Source organism: Apteryx mantelli, chromosome 27, assembly GCF_036417845.1.
Source record: "Apteryx mantelli isolate bAptMan1 chromosome 27, bAptMan1.hap1, whole genome shotgun sequence".
NCBI classification, from domain to species: Eukaryota; Metazoa; Chordata; class Aves; order Apterygiformes; family Apterygidae; genus Apteryx; species Apteryx mantelli.
The window spans coordinates 6451799-6476160 of NC_090004.1; the positions used below are offsets into that span (position 1 = coordinate 6451799).

At 72.8% G+C, this 24362-nt stretch overlaps 1 protein-coding gene across 1 annotated transcript; it reads left to right on the forward strand.

Moving 5' to 3' along the window:
• COL16A1 (collagen type XVI alpha 1 chain) lies at nt 1-24362 on the forward strand. The gene is made up of 72 exons (XM_067311760.1): nt 1-70; nt 872-981; nt 3129-3191; nt 3360-3477; nt 5151-5274; nt 5364-5639; nt 5745-5825; nt 6097-6231; nt 6719-6772; nt 7611-7646; nt 8172-8198; nt 8362-8424; nt 8563-8604; nt 8682-8726; nt 9196-9231; nt 9652-9714; nt 9935-9979; nt 10070-10165; nt 10311-10349; nt 10773-10817; nt 11093-11128; nt 11262-11378; nt 11482-11517; nt 11897-11932; nt 12013-12102; nt 12203-12247; nt 12369-12404; nt 12495-12548; nt 13050-13166; nt 13265-13300; nt 13422-13529; nt 13691-13813; nt 13895-13948; nt 14020-14061; nt 14296-14331; nt 14643-14696; nt 14915-14983; nt 15167-15220; nt 15392-15418; nt 15518-15583; nt 15784-15837; nt 15947-16000; nt 16088-16141; nt 16239-16283; nt 16367-16474; nt 16933-16968; nt 17104-17184; nt 17263-17307; nt 17685-17729; nt 19244-19297; nt 19412-19465; nt 19868-19921; nt 20079-20123; nt 20236-20289; nt 20399-20434; nt 20678-20740; nt 20931-21002; nt 21169-21222; nt 21315-21359; nt 21526-21570; nt 21651-21704; nt 21795-21848; nt 21945-21995; nt 22195-22284; nt 22407-22442; nt 22796-22840; nt 22937-23125; nt 23220-23286; nt 23387-23563; nt 23636-23735; nt 23850-24246; nt 24321-24362. Exons 2-72 carry the CDS (start codon nt 903-905, stop codon nt 24360-24362), a joined length of 5103 nt encoding a protein of 1700 aa, XP_067167861.1. The 5' UTR covers nt 1-70; nt 872-902.

The following is a 24362-nucleotide window of genomic DNA, read 5'->3' on the forward strand; positions in this document are numbered from 1 at the left end:
TGACGCCGGGCTCCGGCTGCCCTGGGCCCTGCCTTGCCTCGTGGCAGGAAGCAGGCGGCAGGGAGGCCAGGTAGGGGTGACCCGCGGGGCCTTGGGCCACCCCAGGGAGCCGCACGGGACCGGGAGATGAGGCAGGAGGGGCCAAAACCTTCCCCGGGGCTCCTGAGCAGGCAGCGCCTGGGTCTGCTCCGGTGTGGCTCAGCCCCTGTGTTTCCAGGGAGTTGGGAGTAAATCTGGATGCTGGGGTTGACGGACTGACTGAACCCCCAAACGCTGGGCCCCTGGGGCTTGCTCTGCGCCTTTGTAAGGGCCGGGCTGGGGGGGGATCCCGCAGCGCATGGGACCACGCTCGGTCCCCCCAGAGCTGTGACCGAGGGGGTTGGATCCTCCTCCGTGCCCAGGGGCTTTGCTGGCAGCGCCGGAGCAGCAGGTGAGCTCTCGCGTCGGCGGGCCGGTGCCTAACCACGTGTCCGTCTGTACGGATAATCCATGGCTATCGCAGGACGGAGGCTGGGCCGGCTTTGGCACCCGTTTGGGTGCACGGCCCCCGCTGCCCCTTGCCGCAGGCTCGGATGGGGCGCTGGGACCCCTTGCAGAGCTGGGTCCCTTGGCCCAGCAGGCTTCCCTGCGTGCCGGGTCCCTTGTCACCAAGACGGGGCTGTTGCAAGGCACCGAATCCAGGCCCGTTGCTTCCTGCATCACCCAAAGGAGATGCTCTTTTGGGACAGGCAAATCCCGCAAGCGTCTCTTCTCCAGGGGACGCTGCAGCTGCTCAAGAGCTGCCTGGGGAGATGGTGCCCGTCCACACGCCCTCTCCAGCGTGACGCCCATCCCCGGCGCCTCACTCCTGCCCCATCTCTCCCACGTCCAGGTCGCCCGCGTGGGCCCCGAGCTGCTGCACCATGAGGGGTCTCTGGGCCCTCGCGCTCGCCGGGCTGGTGAGCGCCTGCGAGGGGAAGGAGCCGCCGGCGGCCGCGGGAGGTAAGGGAGCCGGGGGGCCAGTCGGCGCGGGGGGCACGGTGGGGGTCCGCCGGTTGGTACAGGAGAGATTCCCGTCTTGTTGCTGAGTCCCCCGGGAGAGGACAGAGGGGAGGGACGGGCAAGGCGAGGCTGGAGATGGGGAGCTGGGACACTGGCAGCCAGGACGCCACGGGCGCTGGGCTGCAGTGGATACGTGCAGCAGGGTGCGCGCGGCGGCTCCCCGCGTAGCTCCGGCCGTGCCGGGCTCGGCGCTTTGCCGAGGTGTCCCCGGCTGCCGGCCGGCGGTGCATGGGTCCCGGCGGGGGGGCTGGCTGTGGCTCCGGCTCGCCCAGGCTCCGGGTGAGTCGGAGGCGGATGGCTGGGAGGAGCTGCTAGCAGCGAGGCCCCGCTTGCGTCAGGCTTTGCCGGGGTGGGGGGGGGGGCTGGGGGTTGTCCCGGCTCCCTCCGGGCACCGGGGGCAGTTGCAGCCCCTTCGGCACAGCCAGAGACACCCGGGCCGGTTGCACCCCTTTTGGCAGGGTCCAGCCTTTCCGAGCGGTTTCCACGCGGGGGGCAACGAGCAGGCGGCCAAGATCCCGCTTCTCCGAGCGGGGGCCCCACATCAGGGCTCGGAGCAGACGCCAGCGAACGCCGCCCCCGGCGCAGCCCCCCGCGGCGACTGCACGACAGCGTGGGCGGCCGCCGCCTCCCGGCCCGGGTGCGGGGCGGCGCGGGGCGGTGGGCGCAGTGCCGGGGTGCCCACGGGCTGCAGGGAGCTGTGCAAAAGTGGGTGCACGGCGCTGCCTGCGGTGCACCGGGCCCTCCTGGCTCCGGGCCCTTCGTTAGGGAGACGAGAGCTGCCCCGGCGCAGGGAGGGAGCAGGGCTGGGGCCGGGGGAGACTTGAAAGGCGATCGCACCCGGGGTGATTTATGCTTCGTTTTTCCGCCTCCTGCCCCGGTTGCCGATGATCTCACCGCCTCTGGGAGGGAGCTCTGCCCCGGACTGCTGTCTCTGACAGCGGAACGTGCCTCCCGGCGCTTGTTTCAACACCGCAAATGGTCCTGCTCCTCCTCGCGTGGTCTGCAGGCCTCTGGAGTGGCCCCGGGACGCCTGGGTTCTCCTCGCCGCACCCCGACCCTATTGCAGGGGCAGGCGGTTCGCTCACGCTTTGCTTCGTTTGCGAAGCCCCTTTGCGGGGTGCCGGGATATGCCGGGGGCGAGGGGCGCCGCTCTGCGTGGCTGCCATCAGCGTGCGAGCGAGTGGTCAGCTCCGGGGAGAAGCGCCATGGCGTTGTGTTGGGCAGAGGGAGATGGCAGCAGCACGAGGGGCCCGTCCCGGATCCGTCCTCTGGCAACACCCGACACCCCGGGCTGAGGCAGACGAGTTGTTCAAGAGCCGTGGCTGCTGCAGGGCTGAGGTGTGCACGGAGACAAAACAAATCTGTCTGTCGATATCCCCGTGTTTCCTCCTCTGTCTTGCGCCGCTGAACATCTGGTAGCATCCAGCAGAGGAGGAGGGTTGCTGCTAAAGCAATAAATATATCAGGACAGTTGCAAACAGCTTCCCAGTGGTCGTGACTGATACGGCATTTCCTGCTTGTCCCTGTTCCCGGCCTGTCACGCTCGGCGGCTGCTGCTCAGCCTCCCCGCTGGAGGTGTGTGGCCCCGGCACGCCGGCCCTGGCCATCACCTCCGCGCCAGGAGCCTCGCGCCGCCCGTTCCGAATGGCATCGCTGGGATGGGGCGCGAAGGGCCAGCTCTGGGCGCCAGCTCCTCACACCGGGTGCCCGCGGTGGTTGCTTGAACCTCTTGATGTGCGTTCCAGCTGCACGGTTGTTTTGAGGCAAAACACGCCGCAAATGGGAAAAGCATTTCACCTGGTGAACTTGCTTTGTCGGGCTGTGGAGTGGCCGAGGCCGGATCTGAACGCGCACTTCATCTGCTCAAAATATGCTTCCCAAACCTGGGTGGGTTGCTTGCAAGGAGCAGGAGCCCGGTTGCATCACAGGCCGTGGGAGCTGGGCCTGCCGGCTCCGCTCTGCCCCCGCGGCCTCCGCCTGGGACCCCCAGGTCTGGGGGCTCTGCACGGTCCGGCCCCCAGGAGCCCAGCCGCCCCGTCCGGCCGCGGCGCGGGGACATCGTGGTGACACACTGATTTGCCTTGCAGGGGAGCCGTGTCCGCAGCTGCGGGAGGAGAATCTGCTTGGGGACAAGTATGAAAACGTAACGGGTGAGGAGAGCCCCTGGCGCCCCCGGGGCCGGGGACATCCCGGGCTTGACCCACAGCCCCAGGCAGGGCTCCCGGCCGCTCCGCGCTGCGCCCTGTCTGGAGAGCGTCAGTCCTCGGCGCCCGCCACTGGCCCCGGCCCCGTCTCACTCCCTGCTCTCCGCCCTGCAGGTTTCAACCTCGTTAAAAGGTTCGACCTGCTGAAGATCTCGTCCATCAAGAAAATCCGCAACCCGAAGGGGCCGCTGATCCTGCGGCTGGGCGCTGTGCCGCTGGTGCAGCCCACGCAGTGAGTGCCGGCGGCGCGGCCGGGCAGGGCAGAGCGCGGGGCCGCGGGGGGCTGGGCACCTCAGGGCCCAGCTGCCGTGCAGATGTGCACATCTGTGCAAGCTCGGCAGGACTTCGCCCTCCTCCTGCCGGGAAGGCCGGGCTGGAGCGTGCCCGGCTCCCGCGGGAAACGGGCTTTGGGCAGAGCTGGGGCTGGGATCCGCGCTCGCCGCGGGTCGCCCATCGCAGCTGCACCCCCCGCAGCAGGGACGTCTCGTGTGTCCCCTGTGCAGCCTGGATCCGTGCTCCGGAAAGCGGCTTTCGAGCAGCCGGGGAGGGAGGAGAGCGGTTCCGCAGCCGCCCGGCTCGTCCTGGCCGTTCGCGCTGGCACTGGGAGGAGGAGGGTGGGCGTGGGGTCGGTGCACGGCGGCGGTGGCAGGGCGGTGGGTGCCGGCAGCACCCGTGGGCACGCGGAGGCGCCCGTGGTGCAGCCCCAGCGCCGTCCAAGTCACCTTCCTCCTCGAAAGTAAATCGTGGGCCGAAGCAGCTCGGCTGGGCCACGGCCAGCCCTTACGCAACCGCTGCTCCGTGTTTGCTCTCCCGAGCTTGGCAGGCGCTCGCCTGGGTCTAGACAAGCGGCTCGAAACATTGCACCGCTCCGAGCGGGGGCTGCCCCGTCTGCCGGGGCCGCGGCTGTGCGCCGGGAGAGACGCTCGCCGGGCAGCCGCGGCCCTGCCGCCCCCCGGCACCACCTCCCGCCGTGTCCTGTCCTGTCCTGTCCCGTCCTGTCCACCCGGGCTGGGGACAGCACGTAGCCGGGGGCAGGCTTGGTGGCAGGGTTGCTGCAGCGCGGCGAGTCAATGCCCGTCCTCGGGGGCAGCGCGGGAAGCTGGTTGCTGGAGGGGACTCCGGTTCGCATGCGGTGCCTCCCTGCTGTGCCCGCGCCGCCCCGGAGGCGGGCGCCAGGGAAAGCCGGGAAAGGGGCTCTCCTGAGGGATGCTCGAGGTGAGGGTGGCAGCGTGGGATGAAGGAGATCCAGCCCTGGCTCCTGGCCTCGGCAGCCAAGTCCTTAGATGGCTTTTCGGCGGCGGATGCTGCAGCCTGGTGTTGCTTTTGGCTGGGTGCCCGTGGCGGCCGGGTGCCAGCCCTCAGGAAGTGCTCGGCGCGGGGATGGATGCGGAGAGCGGCCCTTCGCCGTCCTGCTCTGCCGGCCGTGGGAGCTGGGTCGCCCGCCCTGCCTGGCCTCCCCTGGGAGCTCCCGGCTCCGCTCTGCTCGGCCCCTTGGTGCCAGCAGCTCCCGGAGTGCAGATGGGACCGTGGGGTCCAGCCCGCTCCCCGCGCAGCCGCCCTGGTCCCGCTCCAGAGTGGTGGCTTGGAAAATCGCTGGCACGGTGGAGCTAAGAGCCGCTTCGCCTCCGTTGGCAGCACCGTTGCCCAAAGCAAATATTTCCAGCGGGACATGGGGCTGGATGCCCTGGAGTTCTGGGGCGAGCTGGGCACAGACCCACCTGGGAAGGAGGCCTCCGCTTTGGGGCTCGGACACGTGGCTCCGTCTCGGCTTCTTCCCGTGCGTCTGAGCCGACTGCTGCTCCGCCAGCTCGCGGCAGCGGTGCCGAGCCCGGAGGCACGGAGCTGGGGCAGCCGCGGGCCGGGGGTGTCCGGGGCTGGGGGGCCAGCTGACGTCCGCCCTCGCAGGCAGGTGTTCCCCCGCGGGCTGCCCCCCGAGTTCACGCTCGTCCTCACCTTGCTGCTGAAGAAGAACAGCACCAGGGAGGACTGGTACCTCTTCCAGGCCACCGACCGCCAGGGCTACCCCCAGGTACGGCGCGGCCGGGGGTGCCGGAGCGCTGCCGGGGCTCGTGGCCGGCGAGGGGACGGCCCCGTGCAAGGTGTCCCCTCTCTGCCCAGCTCTCCCTGGCCCTCCACGGCCCTGAGAAGAGCCTCGAGCTTCAGGCCCGGGCTCCGGGCGACGGGTTCGTCAGCACCGTCTTCGCGGGCAAGGGGGTCTCCTCCCTCTTCGACGGCCGGTGGCACAAGGTGGCCCTGAGCGTGCAGAGCCACGCCGCCTCCATCCACGTCGACTGCGGCTACATCTCCTCCAAGCCGCTGGCGCCCCGGCGGGCGCTGGCGCCCGAGGGCAATGCCTTCCTCGGCCTGGACGCCGTGCGCGGCACCCCGGTGCGGGTGAGTGTGCCGGCAGGGGCGGGCGGGCGGGCGGGCGCTGATGGCGGCGTGGTGCGGCGCCCGGCCCTGCCTGCCCCTGACCCCGCCGCGCTGCTCCCGCCGCAGTTCGACCTGCAGCAGGCTCAGATCTACTGCGACGCCGAGCTGGCGAGGCAGGAGGGATGCTGCGAGATTGCGGCCAGCGGGGTGAGTCCTGCCGGCGGTCCCCCCCCAGCGCTGTGCTGCATGGCCCCCGGAGGGGAAACTGAGGCACGGCGAGGGCAGGGCTCTTGCCCAAAGCTGCCCTGTGGGTCCTGGGGCTAATGTGCTGCTCGCCACGGCTGGGGACGCAGAGGGAGTGTTGCAGGCGATGCCCAGCCTGGGGCACCGTGCACGGAGCAGTCCCGCTGGACGTGCCGCGCGTGCACCGGGGGCGCCGGGGCCCTGGTCCCCGCTAGCCCCTTGCTTTTCCGGGCAGTGCCTGGCGGAAGCGCCCAAGACGCGGCGGCAGGCGGAGCTGATGCAGAGCAGCAACCTGATCGAGATCTCGCCGCAGCCCGAGGGCAGGGTGTACACGCGCTGCTTCTGCCTGGAGGAGCCGCTGGGCAGCACGGTGAGGGCGAGGGGCAGCGACGGACCGTGCCAGCCCCCCGGGGCCGCGGTGCGCCTCGGCACGGCTTCCCGGCACGGCTGCCCCCGCAGCACGGTCGTCGCTCGGCCCTTGTGCCGGGCGCCTGGTGCGGCTCCGGGCGGCCGGCGCTGCGGAGCACAAAGCCACGTTGATTCATCCCCTGGAAAAGCCCTGCCTCACATTTTCCACAGCCCGCCGCGAGGAGGGGGGGCGAGCGGGGGAGCGAGGGAGGGGGAGGGAAGGCTCCTCCAGCCGCGCTGCGCCGCGCCAGCAGATCCTCGCCGGAGGGGTCCTGCCCCGGGGAGGTGTCGCCCGTGGGTGTCCCACGAGCTCTCGCCTGTGGGTGCATGGGCAGGTACGACCCGTTGGTTCCCCCCGGGAGGTGTCACCCAGGTGCCCCGGGCGGGTGCAACCCCTGGGTGCTCAGGGATGTGCTCCTGCGCCCGTGGGTGCTCTGCTCTCTCCGCAGGAGCCGGCGGGGGCTTTGGGGAAGACTGGCCCGAAGGGCGACCACGGCGAGAAGGTGAGGGCAGGTGGGAGGGGGCGTCCCAGCCCGGCTGCTCCGGTCCTCATGCCGTGCGCTGGCTCGGTCTCCGCTGCCCGCAGGCCTCTTCAGCCGCTGCCAGAGCTGCAGGGACGCAGTCAGAAAGCGGCTTGTCCGCTCCCCCGTGCAGGGGTGCAGCCCCAGTGCCTCTCTGCCGTCCCAACCGCGGCTCGGGGCCTCTCTGTTCCCTCCATGCGGCTCCGGAGCATGGCCGGAGCAGGGAAGCATCCCCAACACATGGGGCAGGTGGAGCGCACCCCCTGCCCGGTCCCCATGCAGCTCCGTCCCCCCGGGGGCCATGCACGCTCATCCGGGATCCCCCGGCTGGATCCCGCACGGGGGATGCAGGAGCACAGCGGGGCTCCCCCGGGTCACGCAGCGCGGGCTGGGGGCGGCGGGGCGGCGGGGGCCGCCCTGCTTTTCCCCTCACCCCTGCTCCGTGTCGCCTCCCCGCAGGGCTACAGGGGCCCCCCTGGGCAGCCGGGGACGCTCAGCAAGGAGGTGAGGCCCCGCGGGGCGGTGAGGCTCGGGGCGGCATGGCGCGGTGCGGGCAGCTGCGTCCTGCCCGGCGCTCTGCCCATCCCAGTGGGAGCATCCCGGCGCGGCTGGCTTGGCCCAGGGAGCTGCGGTGGAGCCCTGGTGCCAGGCCGGCCATGTCCCTCACCTCCCCGGGGAGGAAGCGGGAGGGGAAGGGTTGCCTGGCTTTTCCCTTCTCTGCCCGGCTTGCTGCCGGATGGGGCCCCGGGGGTCGGGAGCAGCCGTGGGCCATGCCCGGGGCTGCTGCAAGAAGGCGTCAAGGCGGCTCCGTCTCTTTCAGTGCCCGCCCTGCTCGCCGCGGACGGCTTCAGCGAACGTAAGTGCCGTGCCGTGCCGTGCCGTGCCGTGCCGTGTCGTGCTGTGCCGTGCGCCTCCTCTCCCTCCCGGGCAGCACCGGGCTCTGCTGCCGGCAGGATGTCGCTGCTTTGGCCCCAGCTCTGCCACCCGTGCACGGGCCAGGGGACGGTCGGGGGCACCAGCCCGCACACCCCTGTGCCCTCGGCGGCAGGCAAGCGGGGCCGTGCCAGGCACCCCGGCACTGCGGGGGCTTCGCTGCTTGAACCCATGCTGGGGACGTCCCCATGCACCGGTGGCGGCTGCAGTGCAGCTCTGTCATCTCCACCGGCCCCCCACAACCTCCGGCTCCTCCTGGCCCATGTCCTGTTGAACATCTGGCTGCCTGGGGAAGGTCCCTGAAGCCTTCCAGATGTGGGCCCATTCCTATGGTGACCGGCTGGACCTGCACAGCAGGGGGGACAGGGATTGCGGCAGGGATGGGGACTGCGGCATGTCCTTGCCAGGGCTCGGGACCCCGCGTGACACCTGTCTCCTCTCCCCCTAGGTCACACTTGGTCCCCCAGGCCCAAAGGTAGGTTTGTCATCGCCCCCATGGACATGCAGAACCCGTTTCCAGCAGGGACGTGGCCGTGGAGACCCTCTGCCCTGCCTGGAGCATCCCTGTCCCCAGGGAGCATCCGTGTCCCCAGTGGGACACCTGTGTGTGCGCCAGCCTGCACCGTCCTCTCTTGCAGGGTGGGAAGGGAGAGCGAGGTCTGCCCGGCACCTACGGCACCAAGGGGGAGAAAGGCGACCGCGTGAGTGTCCCCGGCGGTGTCCCGGGGGGGGGGGGGACATGCCACCCCAGGGCTGCTGCCTGCGGCTTGGGGCACGGGGAGCACTGCTGTGCCCCGGCCGAGCCCTGCGAGCCCTGAGCTGTCTCCTCTGCCCCGCAGGGCGCCGACTGCGTGCGGACGGCCCCCGACGGCCCCGTGCAGGTGAGGACCCCCCCGGCCCGTGCACCCCGGACCCCCTTCCGCCGCGCTCCCCTGACCCTCCACCTCTCTGTCCCCAGTGCGCCGAGGGCCCGCGGGGCGAGAAGGGGCAGCGCGGAGACACGGTAAGTGATGCTCGCACTGCGGCGGGGCTTTGCTCCGGGTGCCTGGCCGGGGCCGGGGGGTCCGGGTCCCCTCTGCAGGTCCTGGAGCCGGGATCAAGTGGTGCTGCCTCCCACGCGTCCGCTCCGGCTTTGCCCTGCGGTTTGTCTCGCCTCCAAGCCAGCAGCACCGGCTGGCGAGCTCCCGGCGCTCCCGTGCCTGCTCCGGCACCCGCCGGTCCCTCTCCCCGGCTCCCTGCTCTCTCCAAGAGTTAATCCCTGCTTTCCCAGCCCAGTAACGGCCCGTTGCACTCCCCGCTCCGCCGCGGCCAAGTTTATACTGCTGGGTGTAAATATTTGTGTGCTGCATCCTGCCCGGAGGCGCTGGCGCTGCTGGCCAGGGCTGGGAGCGCGCTGCGGCCTCCGCAAGGTGCATCCGCGGCACCGTCCTGCCCCGAGGCCCCGCTAACGCCGCCGTCTCTGCCGCATGCAGGGGCTCCCGGGAGCGACCGGTGCCGACGGGCAGAAGGTAACTCCGGCCCCCCGGGCGCGTGGCTGGGGTGCGGGATGGCATCCCTCCCATCGGAGCGGGGGTGTCCGGGCAGGAGGGGCCCATCTCCAGCTTGGGAGACAGACCTGGTCGGAGCCGGGTCCTGGGGGCACGTGGGAGGTGTCGTGCTACGTCCTGGGACCTGCTGACACCGTCCTGGACAGGCGTCGGGGCTCGGTCGCCTGCAGAGCCAAGCGGGGGTCCCCAAGGGCTTTGCTGGGGCGATGTGGGGTAGCGGGGCAGGGGCTGTGGGGCAGCAATGCAGGGGGCTGTGGGGCAGCAGGGCAGGGTCATGCCGAAGCGAAGCTGCGGATGTGGGGGCCGGGAGCCCGGGGGCTCGCGGAGGGCAGACCCCTGCCCAGGAGAGCGCGAGCCCTGGCTGACGTCCGGCTCTCGCAGGGCCAGAAGGGCGAGAAGGGCGACGGGGGGCTCCAGGGCAAGCCGGGCCGTCCGGGCCGCGACGTAAGTAGAGCCTCGCGGCACCTGCCTCTGGGGCAGCCGGATCCGGTGGCTCGGGGGTGCTCCCGAGACGCCGCCACGGCTCGTGAGCGTGGACCCTGCTGCCCTCCCGTGTGCACGGTGCTGCACGCGTAGCGGGCAGAGCGCTCGCCCTGCTCCCTCCTGTGTGCGCGGTGCTGCACGCGGAGCAGGCAGAGCGCTCACCCCGCTCCCTCCCCGGCAGGGCCGTCCCGGAGAGATTTGCGTGGTGGGACCCAAGGGCCAGAAGGTAGGTGGGGGCTCAGGGAGGGGTGGGTGGGTGCCGGAGCCCCCCGTGCCCAGCACAGCGCCTGCGCTGAGCGCCCGCTTTGCCTTGCAGGGTGACCCAGGCCTGGTGGGACCCGAGGGGCTGGCTGGCGAGCCGGGACCCCCGGGGAAGCCGGGAGCTCCGGGGATTGGCTTTCCGGGGAAGCCGGTAAGGATGCCCGTGCCCGTGGGGTTGCGCCTAGGCAGCGTCTCGGCACGAAGGACGGCCAGGTCCCGCTCGTGTCCGCGCGTGGGGATCACCAGCCGGATGGCGCGTGCGTGCGCAGAGCTAACGCCGTCCTCCCCCCTTGCAGGGCGACCCTGGAGGCCCCCCGGGTCCGAAGGGAGACAAGGTGAGTGTGGCCGTGCGCGCGGCTCCAGCTGGGTCCGATGCTGCCCGGCCATGCCCGAGCCGTGGCCGGAGCACGGGAGGCAGTGGGGTGCATACCGGGTGGCCGGAGCATCCTCAGCCGGAGTGTCCCGGACATCCCCAGCCAGATCCTCCCTGGCTGAGTCAGGCTCGCGCGCGCTGCCGCTGGCCTCGGGCAGCCTCGTCCCGGCCGGACCGGGGCAGGAGTGGGCCAGAGGCAGATGCTGGCTCCGGTGCCTGGTCTGCGGAGGTGGAGGGGAGCGCCGGCGGAGCTGGCTCCGGGAGCTGCTGAGCTCGATCCCGGCCCCGCTGAGCCGTCGCCTCCTGCCCGCTCCGCTGCGGTCTGGCAAAGCTGCGTCCCACGTCCCCGGCAGACGGGCTCAGGCTCTCTCATCCCTGGCTCTAGGGTAGCTCGGGAGCTCCTGGACCTGGAGGATCCCCTGGGAAGCCCGTGAGTACCGCAGGGGGCAGGGAGGGGTTTCCTGGCTCGGGATCAGGGCTGCTCAGCCAGAGCGGGGATGGGATCTGAGCCCAGGCGTGGAGGGGGGTCGGGGGGCTGCTGTACTCGTTCGTGGCTGGGACCGTCCCTGGCCGGATGGAGGGCAGAGCCGGGTGGCACGGGGGCGCCGGGTGCCCGTCCCCATCCCACGCTGGGTTTCCAGCTGCCCCCGTCCCTCGGCAGCAGCCGGTCCCTTAACCAGCCTCTCCTCTGCCTTTTTCCCGCAGGGGACCCCCGGCGTCACGGGGCCGAAAGGAGACAAGGTGGGTGCAGCGCCTGGGGCGGCGGCCGTGGGGGGTGCGGGGCCGGGCCGCGTCTCGCCTCCGCCGCGGCGTTCCTCCCTGGCGCTGCCGGGGCCACCCCGAGGGCCGCGTCTCACCATCCCCGCTCCGGCAGGGCGAGCCGTGCGAGGTGTGCCCCACCGTCTCCGTGGGGATGCTCGGCGCCGACGGGCTCCCCGGCACGCCGGGACCCAGAGGAGAGCCTGGAGCGCCGGGCAAGGACGGCGTCTCGGTGAGTCCCAGCCTTGCGGGGGGGGTGGCCGAGGGGGTGCAGAGCGGCACCAGGCCCTCGGCTCTGCTTCCCTAACGCTGCCTCTTCGTTTCTCCATCTCCAGGACAGACCCGGCCCCGCCGGACCCAAAGGGGACAGGGTAGGTGGTGCCGGAGCCACAGGTGGAGCATCCTCTCCGGAGCAGGGTGATGCTGAGGGAGCTGGCAAGGCTGGGACGGGGAGGATGAGATGGTCCCGGGGGCGAGATGCTCCCGGGGGTGAGATGCTCCTGGGGTGAAATGGTCCTGGGGGGTGAGATGGTCCAGGGGTGAGATGGTCCTGGGGGTGAGATGGTCCCAGGGGCGAGATGGTCCCAGGGGCGAGATGGTCCAGGGGTGAGATGCTCCTGGGGGGTGAGATGCTCCTGGGGGCGAGATGGTCCAGGAGTGAGATGCTCCTGGGGGCTGAGATGCTCCTGGGGGCCGTCACCCCCAGCTGAGCCCCAGCGCTGCTGCCCAGCCCCTCTGTTTTCTCCCCAGGGAGACCCCGGCATCAGCGGGATCAAAGGGGAGAAGGTGAGTGTCGGTCCGAGCGTCCCGGGCACGGTGCCCTGGTGGCCCGCCTGAGCCGTGCCGTGGCCTTGCCCCCCCCCCAGGGCGACTCGTGTGTGCCGTGCGACGCCGGCGTCCTGGCCGCGCTGCTGCGGAGCCCCACCGCGGGGCGCGAGGCCAAACCGGGGCCGCCGGTGAGTATGTGGCCGAGCCCCACGGCAGCGGGGTGGCACGGACGGGACGTCCCGTGGCCGTGCAGGGGCCGGGCACGTGACGGCACTGGGTGTTCGGCAGGGCACGGCGGGACTCCCGGGGCTGGCCGGCATCAAGGGCGAGAAGGTGAGTGACCCCCCCCCTCCGGTGCCCACCCCGAGGGGGCAGGAGCAGCTCCATCGCCCCCCGGGCTTGGGGCAGCTCCGGCTGCCTCCGGCGGCTTCACCCTGCTCCCGCTCCGTTGCAGGGCGACGGCGGCCAGGAGGGACCAGCGGGCAGACGGGTGAGTGGGGGCGCGGGGGGGCGCCGCCAGGGCTGAGCCTGCGCGCGTGGCCGAGCCGTGGCTCATCTCCGCGATGCCTCCTCCGTGCAGGGGCTGCCGGGGGACAAGGGAGATCCGGGAGTGCAGGGGCTCAAAGGAGAGAAGGTGAGACCTGCCGTGGGCACCGTCCGCGGCCTCCTCCCTGCCCTGTCCTGAAAACGCCCCCTTCCCCGCACCTCCGCGTGCTCCGTCCCTGGAGCTGCCGGCAACAGAGATCCCGGCCCACTGTGGCCGGCGCTCCCTCCGGGATGAGGACCTGCCCGGGTGCTGGAGGGCGGTGGGGTGGCTCCAGATGCTGCCACCACTCCCCAAGCTCCCAGACCCATGTCCAGGTCTGTCTGTCCGTGTGTCCTACTGAGGCTCACCCAGCCCAAACAGCCAAGCAGGAGGTCAGGCCTTTGGCTAATTGTAGGCAAACGGGGAAACCCAGCTGAGACCTGTGCAACTCATTGCATGGGACAGTCATGGGATCGGGAGAGCAGCCCATCCCCACGCGCCCCGGCAGGGCCCGGCCGGAGGTCGCGCGTCTCCTGTCCCCGGGCAGCATCCCGCCACGCTCCAGCCCCCGCGGCCTCGCTCCGACCGGGCTGTGTCCCCCCTCCGCAGGGCGAGCCGTGCGGGCAGTGCCCTCCTGCTCCGCAGGCCCTCGAAGGGGCCACGACGATGGTGGCCGTGCCCGGACCGCCAGGGCAGCCGGGTGACGCCGGCCCCCCGGGCAGAGCGGTGAGTGGCCCCTTTCGGCAGGGTGGGATGCTGCGGGGGTGCCCGGTTTGGGTGCCCCAGGGGGTGCCCTGGCCTGACCGGCTCCTCCGTTTCCCCAGGGCAAATCCGGCGACGCTGGTCCCAAAGGGCAGAAGGTGAGAGAGGCGCCGGGTGGCAGCGGAGCCTGGCTCCGGCTGCAAACCCCCCCGGCACGCGGGGCTGGGGGCACCACGTGCATCCCTGCCCTGTGCCAGCCTCGTCCCCTCTCTCTGCTAGGGGGACGCGGGAAGCCCCGGGGATCCGGGCACCCCGGGCACAGCCGGTCTGCCGGGGCTCTCAGGTGAGCCCGGCACCAGGGGTCCGGCCGGGCCCAAAGGCGAGAAGGTGAGTAGTCGCGGGGTGGCTTGTGCGGGGCCCCCGTCGCCCCAGCATCGCCCGCCTCCATCCATCCCCTGCGGCTGCACCGGGGAGCCCCGGCTCCCTCCGCTTCCCCACCGTCCTCCTGCCCCGTCCCGACCTCCCCTCCTTTGCTCCGTCCTTTCCAGGGGGACGCCTGCGAATCCTGCCCCGTCCTCCAAGGGGAGTTCTCGGACGTGGTCGGCATCCCTGGAAAACCCGGCGCCAAAGGGGACCAGGGCCCCCCGGGCATCGGCCAGCCGGGCAGACCCGTGAGTGCCCTGTGCCCCGCGGCGCTCCGGCAGTGCTCCCGTGGTGCCGTGCCCTCCGGGACTGACCTGGCTGTGTTTTAGGGGAAGCCGGGCCTGCCTGGGATTCAAGGCCCCGCCGGGCTGAAGGGGCTGCAGGTGAGCGGGGGCCGCGCGGGGCCGGGGCGCGGGAACCCTCGGCACCGCTCACCGCCCCTCTGTCTCTGCAGGGCGAGCCGGGCCCACGGGGGATCGGCCAGCAGGGCCCGCAGGTGAGTGCACGGGGCGCGAGCGCGGGGTGCCCACTCCGGCTCGGCCCCCCGGCCTGCCCCGTAGCCCTCGGGCGCCGTGCAATGCCGTGCTGTGCCGTGCTGTGCCGTGCAATGCAATGCAATGCCGTGCAATGCTGTGCTGTGCAATGCCGTGCAATGCAATGCCGTGCAATGCTGTGCTGTGCCGTGCAATGCCATGCCGGCTCTCACGCTCACGTGCTCTCTGTTCCCCAGGGAGAGCCTGGAAGGACCGGACCGCCTGGGACACCTGTAAGTAGCATTTTGGGCTCCCCTATGCATGTCCCAACTCTGCAAGCCGTGGGCTGCAGCTTCCCGATTCCTGCGAGGGGGGGGGGGTCTCTCCCGTGCAGCTCCCCCCTGTGCAGGGGACGAAAGTGTAATCCCGGCCGGAGCAGGTCTCTGGAGCGGCTTCGAAGGCCGGTGCCGGGTCGCTGCTGCGCGGTGTCAGTATTTGCAGGGGGCCAGCGCAGCGCGGGCTGTCACCGGTCCCACGTGGGTCACCAGGGTGGCCACAGGCTGTCCCGGAGCTGGGGGGAGCTAACACCATCTCCCATCCCCAGGGACCCCCCGGACCCCAGGGACCCCCAGGGACCGCGGCAGAGAAAGGCGCCAAGGTAAGGGAACGTCCTGCCGAGCCCTCCCGTCGCGGGGGTTTGCTTGTCCCACCGCCCCTCTGCCAGCCCAGCCGGGGGCCGCATCCGTCCCGGCTGGGCCAGGTGCTGCAGCATCGCTGGGCATCCGCACTCCCCTGGAGCTGCTGGTGGACCTTTCCCTGCCGGTCCTCCTTCCCACCGCTGGGTCACCCCTGAGCCGTGCTTTCCTTTCTCTGCAGGGATCTCCGGGGCCCAAAGGCGCCGTGGGCCCCCCAGGGCCTCCAGGGACCAGCGTCACGGGGCCACCGGTAGGTCTTGCCTGCCCGGGTGGGCATCGCCATCCTTGCTCGCCGCTGGCCGTGCCCAGGCGCCCCGCACGTCCCGGGAGCTGGGTCCGGCCGGACTCCCGGGTCCCTCCCCGGGGCACCTGGGCGGAAAGCCGCCGTGCTTCAGTCTTCCTCACACGCTCCTTGCTCTCCTCTTCCTCGCAGGGCCGCGAAGGGCAGCGGGGGCTCCCGGGGGCGCCCGGGTTCAGCGGGCTGCCGGTACGTACGGATGCGCAGGAGGTGCCGGCGGAGGGGGCGATGCCTCCGGGTGCCGCCGGCCTCCCTGTGCAGAGGGCGGCCGTGGCCCGGCGCTCGGCTGGGGCCGGGCACGGGAAGGGGGCACGGTGGGGGCCGGCTGCTAACCTGCATCTCTGCCTTTCCCCCCCGCAGGGAGAGAAGGGCGCTCGCGGCGAGAAGGTGAGTCGGTGCCGGGGCTCGGGTTCGTGCCGTACCCCTGTGCTGCGGGGGGGCAGCGGGACGCCCCGGCCTCCCCGCCTCACCCTCCTCTTCCTCCAGGGAGACGCCGGCGAATGCACGTGCCAGCCGGGCCCCCGGCAGGACGCCAACTACGTGGGGATGCCGGTAAGCACCGAGCGCGCCCGCGGGCGCCCGCCTGAGCCGCGCGGCCGTCCGCCCGCCGCCTCTGCCCCCCGCTCCGCCGGCCCCCGCTGCCCCCGGCTGCTTCCCTGCCCCGGCACCCAGCGCCCGGCTCCCGGCTCCCGCCCGCACCCCCGGCTCCGCTTCGCCTCCGCTGAACGCTCTGCCCTTCTCTTGGACCCCAGGGAGCTCCAGGACTTTGGACCGGGACGTCCTGGCAGCCTCAGCCCGGCCCTCAGGTGTGTGCTTTCCCCGCGTGCGCTGCAGCCGCCTGCCCCGCGCTGCGCCCCCGGCACCGCCTCACCACCCTCCTCCCGCTCTCTCTCTTTGTGTTTTGGGGTGTTGCAGGGTCCCCCCGGAGCCCCAGGACCCCCTGGACCCCCCGGCGCCCCGGGACGCCAGGTGAGCGGTGGGAGAGGGAGAACAGGGCAGATACCGCCCGGCTTTTAGCAAAAGGTTTAAATATTGGAGCTTTCGCCTTGGCTTTAGGGGATCCCAGGACACAACGGTTTGCCGGGACTGCCTGGGCCGGCTGGAGACTTGGTAGGTAGCGGCAGCGCCGTGCGCGCGGCTCTCGGGCGGCGCTCGCGTGGCCGGGCTCGCGCACACCGGCCCTTTCCCTCCTCCGTGTCCCTCGCAGGGGCCGCTGGCCGTCGTGGCCGAGAGGAACATGGAAGTGCTGAAGGTGAGAGCGCCGGGATGCCGTCCCCGTGCAGCGCCGGGCGCGCGGTGCCCCGGGGCCGCGCTCACGCTCCCGCCTCCTCCCAGACCCTCTGCGGGGACTGCGTCCAGCTGCAGGCCGCCTTCGAGGCGCCCGCCGGGGAGAAGGGCGACCAGGGCATGCCGGGCGCCCCCGGCAGCGAGAGCTGCGCCCGCGTGAGTATTTGCCCATCCCCGGGGGAGATTCGTGGGTCCCGGGGTGCTGGAGCAGAGACGTTCCCGTGGCACCGGCTAGCGCGGCGGTGGTGCAACGCGGCACATGCGTGCATGGCTGGGCACGCTCTGGCCGTGCCGCTCCGCTCCCCGGCGCGCAGGCTTGCACCCCTGCCGCTCTTCGGGCCACCCGCTGCCTGCACACGCTTGCCCGTTTTCCGGCCCCGGCAGGCAGGCAGGAGGAGCAGGTCGGGGAGAAGGTGCCCCGATAGCGCGGGGATGCAGGGGCAGAGGGCAACGGACATATCCCGTGCAGCGCGGGCTGCGCGGGGCCGGTGCTCGCGGGCAGGGGTGCTGAGCGCCCCAGGGGCGAGCGAGGGGGTGCTCCGAGCCCCGCGGCTCCTGCAGCTGCTCCGCAAGGCAGGCGTAACCCCGCGGGTGACTCTTGGGTTTTCTTCCAGTGCTTTGCCCAGTTCCCGCGAGCTGAGGAGGCTCGGGTGAGTGCACCGCGGGCTTGGGCTTGGGCGAGCGGACGGCGCGCGTGCCGGCGGCGCTGGAGCGCTTGGCGGGGCTGGGATGCGGGGCGCGGGCAGCGCCGGCAGCACCCCCTGAAACGGCTCCGTTCCCCGCAGGGCGACAACCCCGACACGGACTGCGTGGGCGAGCCCGGGCACCCGGGCACCCCGGGCATCCCCGGCGAGAGAGGGGAGCAGGTAGGCGCCGCGCTGGGGCCAGGTCTGCCCCAGATGGGGGGGTGCCCGTGCCTGACTGCGCCCGTCTCCCCCCCCCAGGGCTCGCCAGGACTGCGGGGACCCCCGGGGCCGCCCGGGCCCATCGTAAGTACCCGGTCCGGGGTGGGGGGCTGCGGGGCCGCACGCCCCTGCGAGAGGGGATCGACTTGGGGCCCTGGGGCAGCGGGCTTGGACACCCCCCCCCCCCCGGTGCCCTGGCTGCGAGTCGCTGAGGGGGCACCCCTGCCCCGACGCCACGGTGATGGGCAGAGGGCCACGGCTGCCCTCCGGCGCCGGCTGCTGCGAGTCTGGAGACGGAGGCGAAGGCGCTGCCCCCCCCGCCGGAGCCCGCTTGCTCGGAGCCGGAGGCAGAGGCGGCCTGTGCCTGGCGGCGGTGCCGGCACGGCTCCCCGGCCCTGAGGGCTCGGCCCCGGCTCCCGGCGGCTGTTTCCAGCCTGTGACCTGCCTGTTTCTCCCCTCAGGGCCCCCCAGGCTTTCCCGGAACGCCGGGCGCACCCGGACTGCCCGTAAGGACCAGCACGGCTCTGCTCTGTGCCGTCTGTCGCTGCCGCTTGGTTTGGCTGTGTCCCCCCGTCCCCGCTCCCAGCCCCCCGCGGGCGCCGGCCGCCGGCCCCGCGCCAGGCTCCGGCCACGGGAACGGCTGTTTCCCTCCCGCCTGGCTCTCGCCTCCTCTCCTGCCACCACATGCCCATCTCGTGCTCTCCATCATCTCTTCCTCCATCTCCATGCAGTTGGGGGGCTCTCGCTTGGCCCCAGGTCCTTGGATTCGGGAACGACCTTCCTGAGCTCGGGGACCCAAGTTCCCGGTGCCGGGAGGCGCCTGCGGCAGTCCGATCCCCCTCCGTGGCCTCGCTGGGGTGGTGGCCGTCCCCGAGGCCGGCTCAGCCTCAGCCACCTGGCAGCACTCGGTGCGGCGGGGACCCGCTCGGTGCAGCGACACCGGCACTGCTCCCGCGGAGCGGCGCGGGGAGCACCGGCGGCACGGCGCCCACCTGGCTGCCCTCCCCCTCCTGGAGCCTCCCAGGCTCCTTCCTCGCTCCCAGCCGGAGCTGGGAAGCCAGTGATCTCCCCATGGAGCTGGAGCTGCCTGGGCTCATTTCCTCCTCCATGTGGCCTCATCTGGGGTTACCCCACATCCACCATCATCTTCATCCTCATCCTCATCCTCATCCTCATCCTCATCTTCATCCTCATCTTCATCATGCTGTTTCCACCTGTGCTTCCCCCAAGCACGAGGCCGTGGTGGAGCCCGCTGTCCGGGATGCCGCCCGGGGCAGGGAAGAGGTTGTCCCCCGCCGTCCGGCTCGCGGAGGATCCTGCCCCGTCCCGCTCCCGCCCCCTCGTCCGCTAATGGCACCGTAACACCACGGTCTGTGTGGGTCGTCGCTCTGCGGTGTATCAGCGTGTCCTGTGCAGCCTCCCACCGCCTCGGCACCCCGTAACCCCGACTAACCCCCCCCCCCCCGGCCCCGTGTCGCTGCACCAGCCCCGGCGCTCGGGGCCCTGGGGGCTTCCCAGCTCCTTCCTCGTGCCGCCCCGGCACGGTCCCCGGTGGATGGAGCCGCGGTGCAAAACGCGTCACGGGCAGCGGCTGCAGCCGGCCGCGCTGCGGGGAGCCTCCACGGGAGCGAGGCGTGTGCACTCCCTGCACGGCGCTCCGGCTGCCGCGGGGTCCTTCCCGCCGGGCCGGCAGCGGGGAGGTTGCTGGTGGTGGCAGCCCCACGCTCCGGCGGGGAGCGCGCCTGGATGTCGAGCCCCATGGAGCTGCGGGTCAAGGCAGCGGCGGCCAGGCAGCGGCTGGGCTGGTTCCCGGTGCCCCTGGCTGGGATGTGTGCGGAGGTGCCGGTGCCGTCCCGGGGCAGGATCGGGCCGGCACGGGCTGGCGGAGATGGTGAACGTCGGCGGGCCGTGCCCGGGCTCCCGCAGCCCTGCCCTGCGCCGGGGCGCGCTGCCCGGTGGGTGCAGCCCCGGGGTGGGGGCCGGCCGAGCCCCCCGCTGCAGCTCCGTTCTCTCTCCGAAGGGTCTCCAGGGCGAACGCGGCCCCGTCGGACTTGCCGGAGCCAAAGGGGAGCCGGTGAGTGCCGGAGCAAAGCCCCGCGGCGGGGAGGGGGATGCAGGCACCCTGCAGGCTCCGGGTGCTGGAGCGGCTGGCATCGGGGCGGCTCAGCATCGTCCTCCTTCTCCGCAGGGACCTCCAGGGCAGCCTGGATACCCGGGCGCCACGGGCCCCCCCGGCCTTCCCGTGAGTACCCGCATCCCTGCTGGGAACGGGGTCCCCGCAGGCACCGGGAGCACCACGTCCATGCCTGGGAGCCGTACGGCCCAGCCGTGCCCCATCCATCCCCTGTGCCCCATCGGTTCCCTGATGTCCCACGTGTCCCCTGTGCCCCATCCATGCCCCCCTGTGCCCCATCCGTCCCCTGTGCTCCATCGGTTCCCTGATGTCCCATGTGTCCCCTGTGCCCCATCCATCCCCTGATGCCTTGTGCATCCCCCGTGCCCTGCACGCCATCCGTTCCCGGTGCCCCATCCATGCCCCATGGGTCCCATGTGCCCCCTTCATCTGCCCTGCCCCATCCGTCCCCGGTGTCCCCTGCTCATCCCCAGCTCCTGCCGCGGTTCCTTCACCTCCTTCCTTCCCCAGGGCATCAAAGGCGAGCGAGGCTACGTGGGCCCCCCCGGGGAGAAAGGGGAGCCGGTGAGTGCCGCGGGGCCGGGCGAGGAGCCGTGGGTGCTCGGTCCCTCCGGTGTCCAGCCCGTGGCCGGCCGTGGTTTCGGCAGTGCCGGGGGTGCCCGCCTCACCCCCGGCCCCACCGCCGCGTCCGCCTGAGCCCTGCTTTCCTCTCCCTCCCCAGGGCCCCCCCGGCTCGGACGGTGTCCCCGGTCCCACGGGGCCAGCGGTAGGTTCCCGGCGATGCTTAGCGGAGGCGGCGCGGCTCCCGCCGGACCGCGGGGAGGAGGCGGGCGGCTCGGTGCCCCGCCGCCTCCTCAGCTGCCGTCTCTGCGCCGCAGGGGCCGAGGGGCGAGCGCGGGCTCCCAGGCGGCGCCGGGGAGAAGGGCGACCAGGTGAGCATCCCCGTGGATCCGGGACCGGGGACGCCGGCGGGGCAGGACCACGGCTCTCGGGGCCGTCCGGCCCCCAGCCTCTGCCCCTGGCCCTCTTCTCTCCCCGCAGGGTTTCCAGGGACAGCCGGGCTTCCCGGGGCCGCCTGTGAGTATGTCCCGCGGGATGCAGGGCACGGGATGGGGCGGCGGGTGCAAGCATCCCGGTGCGCCGGGGGGCTGCGGGGGCGGGAGGGGGTTTCTCCCCGGCGGATGTGGGCACGTGCTACGTGGCAGAGCCCCGCACAAAGCCTCTTCAAGGGACTCTGGAGACGGGACGGGATGCGTATGGAGCAGCGCGGCTCTCCCACCGCAGTGCCCGGCCCTCGCTGAACGCCGCTCCTCTCTTTAGGGACCTCCCGGCTTCCCGGGGAAAGTCGGCCCGGCAGGGCCACCGGGGCCCGCGGCCGAGAAGGTGAGTTTAATGCCGCTGGCCCCTCGGGCTGGCAGCCAGGGCCGGCCTGGGATGGGGACGGGTGACGCTCTGCAGGGTCCCCGTGCCGGAGGGGTGTCAGGATGCGGCAAAGCTCCGGTTTGCTCCACCTCCGGCGGAGTCCCGGCTCCCGCCGCCTCTCACCGCGGCCTCTCTCCTGGGGCTCTTGCAGGGCAGCGAGGGCATGCGCGGGCCCACAGGGATGCCAGGGCCCCCTGGCCCCCCCGGACCCCCGGGCATCCAGGTAAGGTCCCCTTGCCGCTCGGCATCCAGCCCTGGGGGGGGGGACAGACTGTGAGACAGCATTGTCCAGCCCCGCTCCCCCGGGAGCCATTCCCACGGCTCCTCCGGCAGCAATCCCCAAGTCCCGGAGCGAGCAGCGCTCTGAAACCTCCTCCTTCCCCCCGCAGGGCCCCGCCGGCGTGGAAGGGCTGGACGGCAAGGATGGCAAGCCGGGAGTGCGGGTGAGGCGCCGGGCTCCCGCGGCGGGAGGCAGACATGCCGGCGTCCCCCCCTCCGCACCCCCCAACCCGCGTCTCTCCCTCTGTTTCCCTAGGGTGATCCCGGCCCCCCCGGGCTCCCAGGGATGATGGGTCCACCGGTGAGTGACGGCCTTCCTCGACGTCCGTCCCCGCTGCTCCGCGCCCGGCGCGTCCCCGCGGCGGGGCTGGAGCGCGTTGTCCGTGCGGGACGGGCAAGGGGAGGCGGCGAGCCCGCGGGGACGGGTCCGCTGGCGGGAGCCCGACCGACCTCTCCTCTCCCTGCAGGGCTTCAAGGGGAAGACGGGCCACCCGGGTCTCCCGGGACCCAAGGTGAGCGGCCGGCGGTGCCGGAGCGGCGGCCGCCCCGGGGACGCGAGCCCCTTTCCCACGGCGTCCGTTTGTCCTCCTAGGGCGACTGCGGCAAACCTGGCCCCCCGGGAAGCACGGGCCGGCCCGGAGCAGAGGTGAGCCGGGAGGGAGGGGAGCGGGAGGCGGCGGGAGCCCCCGGCCCCGCGGGCTGCCGCTGCCGCCGCTCATCCCGCTGCCTTTCGCAGGGCGACCCCGGGCCCATGGGACCCCAAGGCCGGCAGGGACCTCCGGGACTCATCGTAAGTTGAAGCCTTTCTCCCCCCCGGAGAACAACGGTCCCTCCCGGAGGGGCCGGCATCATCCCGGCTCCCCCATCCACAACCTCTGCTCCGTAGGGTCCCCCGGGCAGCCCGGGCCAGCCGGGCCCCGCCGGCCTCGCCGGAATGGTGAGTACAGCCCCGCCGGGCATGGCTGGGGGCTCATCCCACCCCATCCCACCTTTCCCACCTCCAGCTGGAGCCGCGGGCGCCAGCTGGGCACGGGGCTGCCGGCGCCGGGGAGGGGGACGGGGATGGGGGCAACCTGCTCCCCAAAGCCAGCACCCGGCGCCGCCTGCCCGGCGCTTTCCTCCTGCCCTTTCCGCAGGGACTGAAGGGCGAGCGGGGATCCACGGGGGACCGAGGCCTGCCGGGGATGCCGGGACAGCCGGGGCCGCCGGGACACCCTGGACCGCCGGTGAGTGCCGGGCACAGCACGCTGGGACGGTGCTGGGAGCGCTGGGCATGCGGGGGGATGGCACGGCACGACCACGGCACAATGGACCCGGCTTAATCCCACATTTCCCTTTGATTTCCCAGGGGGAGCCGGGACCCGACGGACCGGTCGGTAAAGAGGTATTGGAGCGCGGCTCTTCGGCCGTGCCGTGCTCTCCGCTTTCGCTCTTTCCCATGCACGCTGCGCTTGCTCCTCCGGCCTCGCGCCGCCGCTCCGCGCTGTGAGCTGCCGCCGGACCTCTCCCGGAAAGCGGCTTCCTCCCGCCCCTGCCAAGGTATCCCTGGGGTGCCGCTTGCCAGGAGGGGGCTGCACCACCGCTTCCCGGGCTGCAATCAGGCTTTCCCGTTCCCTGCGTCCCGCTCACGGCGCAGCCGCGGCCCTCGAGGAGGAGGAGGAGGAGGAGGAGGATGGCGGAGATGCCGAGCCAGCCCGGCGGCCGGCCCTGCCATCCCGCTTCTCCGTGTCTCCCTAGGGCCCCCAGGGAAAGCCCGGCACCGTGGGACCGGCCGGCCAGAAGGTGAGGAGCGAGCTCGGCCGCGGCCGGGCGGCCCAGAGCACAGCCCGGGGGGTGCTGGGGCCGAATCCCACCTCTCTCTTTCCCGGTTCCTTGCAGGGTGAAGCTGGATCGCCCGGCGAGAGGGGCTACCCGGGGGAGAAGGGCCGAGCCGGCGCGCCGGGGGGGCCCGGCAAGAGCGGCTCCATGGGCCTGCTGGGGCCGCGGGGCCCCGCCGGAGAGAGGGGCCCCCCCGGGGTGCCGGGCCCCACGGGCAGCCCGGGGCTGCCGGGCCCCCCGGGGATGATGGTGAGCAGGGGGGGGCAGGCGCCGGGGTGGCGGGGGTGGGGGGGGACGACACGGTGGCGGGGGGCGGCCACCTCCTCTGCGCTCCCTTTTCCAGGGGGACGCGGTGAACTACGACGAGATCAAGCGGTTCGTGCGGCAGGAGCTGAGCAAGATGTTCGAGGGTGAGCGGGGCGGAGGGGGGGGGTTGGGGGGGGGTCCGGGCCCCCCCACCGCCACCGCCACCGCCACCGCGGCGCTGACCTCCTTGCCGCGTCCCCGCAGAGCGCATGGCCTACTACACCTCCAGGATGCACTTCCCCGTGGAGATGGTGGCGTCGCCGGGGCGGCCGGGCCCGCCGGGGAAGGACGGGCTGCCGGGCCGGCCGGGCCCCCCCGGCTCGCCGGGAATGCCGGGGCAGATCGGCAGAGAGGGGCGGCAAGGCGTGCCCGGCGCCCGAGGTAGGCCGCGGCGGCGGTGGGGGGGCCGTGGTGGGGCCGTGCCCCCCCCCCCACCCCGCGCCGCCCTCTCAGCCGGGCTCCGTGTCCCTCGCAGGCGAGCCGGGCGCCAAGGGGGAGAAGGGGGAGAAAGGCGTGGGCCTCATGGGGGACAGCGGCCCGCCGGGGCCCCCAGGTGAGCTCCCCCCTCCCCGTCCCGCCCCGCGCGGCCCCCTGCCGCCGCCGCCCCGCCGCCATGTCGCCCCTCTTCTCCCTCCGTCTCTCTCTCTCTCTCTCTCCCCCCCCCCAGGTCCGCAGGGGCCGCCGGGCTACGGCAAGATGGGCCCGCCGGGGCCCGTGGGGCAGCAGGGCATCCCCGGTGTCCCCGGCCCGCCGGGCGCCACGGGGCAGCCGGGCAAGACGGGGCAGTGCAGCCCGGCCGAGTGCCACGGCGCCCTGCCGCTGGAGCAGCCGCTCTTCCAGCCCAAGAGCGTCAAGGGACCGTTCGGCTGAGCGGGGCCTGCGCGCGCGTGTGCGCCCGTGTGCGTGCGTGTGCGCGGCGTGTGCACGCGTGTTCGTGCGTGTGCAACCGTGCGCGCGTGTGTGCATGGCGTGTTCGTGTGTGTACGGTGCTGCTCGTGTCAGTAAAGGGACCTTTCGGCCCAGCCGCTGCCTCGGCGTCTCCTCTGTGCTGCGCCGCCGTCGGGGTGCGGCGCCGGAGGGACGGGGCGGACCGGACCGGGACCCCCCCCCAAACCCGGGAGGCCGCTGGCCCTTTAAGGCCCCCCCCGCCCGCGCCGCTTCCCCGCCCCCGATCACGTGA

Bases quoted from the DNA above. Each gene is read 5' to 3' on its own strand.
- COL16A1 (XM_067311760.1), top strand. From the start codon at position 903: ATGAGGGGTCTCTGGGCCCTCGCGCTCGCCGGGCTGGTGAGCGCCTGC. The intron at 20,435-20,677 runs GTGAGTATGTCC...TCCTCTCTTTAG, and splicing joins CGGGCTTCCCGGGGCCGCCT to GGACCTCCCGGCTTCCCGGG. The intron at 23,126-23,219 runs GTGAGCAGGGGG...TCCCTTTTCCAG, and splicing joins CGGGCCCCCCGGGGATGATG to GGGGACGCGGTGAACTACGA.